Genomic DNA, 5,465 nt, shown 5'->3' with positions numbered 1-5,465 from the left:
GTCACAAACCTATTCTTATTATGGTTTAAAATAATTTATAAATTACAAAAAAAAAAATGGCATAAGGTTATATAATTATTATGTTCTGTCATTGTCTGATTTTTGTTAGCTCTGATTCATTGTGTTTTAAAATAATTGTTTGAAACTAACTTAACAAAATCATACGTACAAATGTGATTTATACATAATAATTATTATTATATATTATTTTTTTTTAATATATGATATATATTTTGTTTTGGCCGAAAAGGGAATCAGTCTAAAAAAAATTGGTCGAAAAGTGAATCGGCCGAAAAGTGAAGGGTACGTTTTTGGTCGAAAACGGCCTCACCCCATCCAAAGATCATAACAGATTTAGGTACTTCATGGACTATGATCTTAACAAAGTTTAATATGAAGATCTGATAAATGAAATAACTTTTGTGCTAATCAATATTTTTTTATTTTATTTTTATCATTAATTTATTGAAGCTGTAGTCTGCACGTGTCATAGGACGTTTTTTTAAATTTTTAATACTGAAAATAGAACGAAAAGAAGTTATATTGTTATGCTATACCTATACGGCTATACGTATGATATATAAACAAAAATATTATAAATATTGATCAGAACATAAGTTATTTCGTTTATCAGATCTTTCTGTTACATTGCATGCCATATATTGTTAAAACTAAATAGTCAATATAAAAACAATGAAGTTGAAAAATATATTATATTTATTTTTTCTTACAATCGCTGTTAGGGTTAACAAAAATCTATACCATATAAATATGTTGTTATAAAAATATTTATGTGCTGACTGTCGACTAACAATTCAACGCACATATTGTATTAAATTATGTATGGTTATTTCAATAGAAATAATTAATATGACTATTATAAGCTTAAAGCATCCCCAATATGCATTTATGCTATACACCAATATATAACAAAGGTACCGTTATAAAGTGATATAACATTCGAGTTGTACGACTGCACGCCTAAAATCAGTTTCAAACTGTCAATTTAAGAGTATATGTAGAATACGTGTTTAAGTCTTTGGGGCGTCGAAGTTACCAACATGAGTTAACTAGAGACGCCAAATTAAAAGATAGATTTTTTTTTTGTTATTTGATTAAAAAATATATTTTATATTTTACAAAAAGAGTTGAAACAGACCCCTAATGCTATATTTTTCATAAACTTATGTCAAACTTGTTAGTTATAATGGTGGCACGTAAAATCTTGGATATTTTAGCTGAAAATACATCAATATATTATCATAGCAATTACCAATGTGTAAAAAAGATAGGCATTATTTATCCTGGAGTCAATTATGAGTCACTAAAAATAAAAACCATATTTATTTTTAGCTCATTGTTTTTTTTTTATTTGATAAATGTGGAATATTTACGAATGTATTATAACCTAATTCTCGATTTATTGTCATTTGACTCTGCATTATTGTACGTGTTATTTGGTCATTAAAACAGTCCTATTTTATTTGATCAGTTTGTTTAAATATTTTTATCTCTTAAAAATTATTTTACAATTGTGTTTGCTTAATTTTTTTTTAAAAATGGAACACGACGGATTCTACTATAAAATCAATAAAACCATTGGTGGTAAAAGGTAAGTCACACTCAGTTTTTTATTATTAAAAAGTTATAGAAATATATATAAAACGGTATTACAGCTACTATGTCTGTGCAACACCTAATGTATACTGTAAAGGCACACTAATCCAACTGGAGAACGGCACCATCATACCAAAAAAAGTTCACACACATTTAGCTTATGGTCCAACATTTAATTAACAACAACTTATAAAACATTTTAGGACAACTTTAATTGAAAGGTCAAAGATAGAGACTAAAGCTCTAAAAGTTATTTATGATGAGGAATCATTTAGGTAAGGGTAACTTATAAATTATAATGCACTTTAAAATTCTTAAATATAAACAATATTTTTGTGAAATGCAAATTTGATAGAAATCAGGAAGCTGCTTTAAATTATAGTTGGCCAACAGCAGAGTCTTACATGCGGCAGGCCAGAAGAAGTGTTTGTCCAGCATTACCATCCACACTACGGGAGTTGGGCGAATATTTAGATTTAAATGCTAACAGGTAAGATTATATAGTTAATACAATTTAAAATTACTGATTATTGTAATTTAAGTACCTCATTTATAGGTATCAATGTAATAATTCGACATTCTACCAAGAAATTATTAGTTCTGTCGTTCATCAAGGTGCCACAGAACTACACGCTGACGCCACTTTCAAAGTAGTTCCATCAATTCCCTATTGCAAACAATTCTTTATGTTGCATTTGATTCTGCAAAATCATGTAAAATATTATAACTGTTAATTACCAATCAATTCCAATTAATTATACGAATAAAACCATATACAATATTGTTTAGTCTATACCTGTATGCTTTGTTTTAACGGAAGTGAAGACTAAAGCTTCATACAGGAAAGTGTTGGAAAGATTCTAATCAAAATTTTATGAGGTCAGACCATTGTCTATTATGATCGACCGCACAACGCAATGTCTTCTCCGACATATGTCCAGAAGCAATGGTATATTCTTGCTGGTTCTATTTTGTACAGTTTTGAAATTATTTTTGTATCAGTTGTTATATTTAATTCTTCACATTTTATATATTATTAAATTAATTTATTTTAGAGTTTGCAGAAAAATATTTAAAAAATGGGCTACTCAAATTACGTTCAGCAAAAGAGAGAGGCTAAAATGTGTTTGAGAATGTGAGCAGTGTTAGCACTATTGCCTCATCATCAAATTGAGGAGGGATTTCAACAGATTAAAATCCATGCCCAAAATAATAATGTTTTGATGCCAAGATTTTTTACATATTTTAACAGGTAAATTTTATATAAGCTATCGAGTTAATGATATATTAATGATTGGAAAAAAAATTTTCAAAACAATCTAATAGTTTTTAATTTCTACAGTTTTTGGCTCACTCGAAAAGGTCCAGAGTGCTTTTCAGTATTCAATCAACCGCGGCGCACCAATAACAACGTTGAATGTTTTCATTCAAGTCTTAAACAGACTTTTCAGGTGACACACCCAAATTTGTGGAGAATGTTGGGTGAGTTTTTTTTACTAATTTTTCAAATTAAAAAAAATAGTAAAATGTGGATAAAAAATAAAAATTGTATATATTTTCTTTTGGGAGAATCTGAAAACAAATTAAATTTTTATAATTAACAATAATTAGCTTTTGTTATTAATAATGTAATCTTAGATTTATATGTATTTCTATATAGTGACACAGAAATAGTTATATAATTATAATATGTATTTAGGTATTAGTTATTTTAGCTATAAAAAGAAAAAATCTAAAGAAAAGAATTACTTAAATCATACAATTTTATTTATTTTTACTTTTTAAGACTTCTTTGTATACCTACCATTTCTGTCTTTTTTATTTTAAATCGAGATAGTGTAATAGGTATATAAATCTTTAATACATGTTGATATTAAGCATAGGTAGCCATTTATAACACAAGTAGGAAGGATTTGTAATTGATAAAATATACAGTATAACTCTTAAAGTATAACTGATTAAATTTAATTGATAAAACATAAATATTGAAACTAAATAGTTTTTTTGTTAATAATAAATTTAAACATAAATAAAATGTATTCAATTTTTTATAGTTTCTACCCAAATTTACAATAGGTACATATAAAAAAAAATACCGGTAATCAATAGTAGGTTTCTAGTCATTTATTGTATAGAATTCGTGTTAAAATAAATGTTGCTTTAATTAATAATTTAGTAACTATATTTTTAGGCATAATATTTAGAAGGATTAAAGAGCATATAAATCCAACACCTTATAAATTGTAATTGTTATTTGCTATTATAAGAAAATACTCAAAACCATGTATGTGTGTAAATATAGGTTAATGAATATTATAAAATTAAAATTAATGTCCCATGGAAATAAATAATTAAAATTAAATGTTGATTTTACCTACCTAGAACACTTGAATAACTTATCAATGAAGCAACATATTGTGGTGAAGCAATTGGCAGCAGGAATGGCTACAACACGGAGCACAAAAATGAAATTCATTTTAAATAGTCTTCGTATTAAGCATGCAACAGTTCTGCTTACCACAGGAGCAATTACAATTAAAGAGTTCTTGATACAGTGCTCACACTGTGTGGATGGTTACTTAACAAGAGAGTTGAACTGGCAAGATGAAAGTGAAGGTACCTATAATAAAATATAGAGTAAAATCAATTATCCAAGTAGCTATATATAAATATCATAGAGCATGTACATTTTACATGATTTCTTAGTATTTTATTAAGGACCATTATGATCCTCACAAAATCATATACAATTATTACTTTATAAAATAATTATTTATGTTTCAAATTAAATTATTATTCTTGTTGAGATTAAAACTTTAAAAAAACTAAAATGTAGGTACCTATTTTATCAATGAATAATAAATAGACATTAATAACTAATATTATATACATTAAAATAACTTAAAGTATTTTATTTGCATATAAATAGTTTTGGTCTTTAACTTCTCAATAGATTCTGAAGAAGAAGCTGATATTAATGTGATTAATGTGATTAATGCACCTGTAGTTGAGGTTGTTGAAGATCTTCTATTGAATAACAATGTTGTTGATAATTCAGAAAGTAAGTTATAACTTAATCTTCCACTTATACTACCTTCCTAAAATGTAAAAATGTAAACTTAACTTATGTCATTGACAATGATCTAGGTATTTTTCTTACCATAATTTATACATAACATATTATTTGATATTCCAGTAAATGATCCTGAACAAGAAGTTCCAGCAGACGTTGAAAATCAAGCTGTCAATAATATACTGAGTAATTATCTTCTTACTTCCTGCATATTATTTTATTTTTATATTTAATTTAATTTAGATCCAGAAGAAGAATATAATGAGGCAGATTTCTTTGTGCCTGAGGATTTGGCCTTGGCCATTTGGGAGGAGCAATATGGTAATGATAAAGAACAAGAAATACCATATGCTCCTGTTCCTCAAAATATTGTGACCATGTTTCCTCGTAGAAATGAAGAGGGTCTATGTGTTGTGTGTAGAGATGGTGTGAGAACACATGCACGTATACCGTGTGGGCATAGAGTTCTGTGTATCTGTTAGCGTTAATGTATGAAATTCCGTAATTCTATAGAATAACTAGTTATTTTATAGAATTACGGGTACTTTCAGTTAATGTATTGAATGAATCCATAAATATATACTTCAACTAGTTATTCTACATACCAACTAGATATTTTATAAACTAACAATAATGGTTTAGTTAATGTATTTAAAACTATTATTGAATAAAAGTTTTAATCAAATTACAAATTACAAAATACATTTTCATTGATCAGCTTAGAAATTTCGTTGTTTATGTTACTATATTTGACATCGTTGCGACTAGCAAGTCT

The 5,465-nt window shown here is 26.8% G+C and overlaps 1 protein-coding gene and 1 long non-coding RNA gene across 2 annotated transcripts; both read left to right on the top strand.

Annotated features, from left to right (window-relative positions):
• The first annotated feature begins 2,775 nt into the window (after positions 1-2,775).
• LOC111029240 lies at positions 2,776-3,157 on the top strand. Its single transcript, XR_002603986.1, has 2 exons — positions 2,776-2,869; positions 2,960-3,157. It is a non-coding gene; the product is annotated as an uncharacterized LOC111029240 (long non-coding RNA).
• Positions 3,158-3,903: 746 nt separating this feature from the next.
• Positions 3,904-5,167, top strand: LOC111029239 (the record flags this gene model as incomplete). Its single annotated transcript, XM_022308192.1, has 5 exons — positions 3,904-3,919; positions 4,000-4,233; positions 4,571-4,678; positions 4,814-4,876; positions 4,934-5,167. Coding segments are annotated over exons 1-5 (655 nt in total), but the record flags the coding sequence as incomplete, so codon positions are not given.
• Between the last annotated feature and the right edge of the window lie 298 nt (positions 5,168-5,465).

This window comes from Myzus persicae, unplaced genomic scaffold (assembly GCF_001856785.1).
Source record: "Myzus persicae strain clone G006 unplaced genomic scaffold, MPER_G0061.0, whole genome shotgun sequence".
Lineage (NCBI taxonomy): Eukaryota > Metazoa > Arthropoda > Insecta > Hemiptera > Aphididae > Myzus > Myzus persicae.
This window is presented reverse-complemented; position numbering and strand designations above follow the sequence as displayed.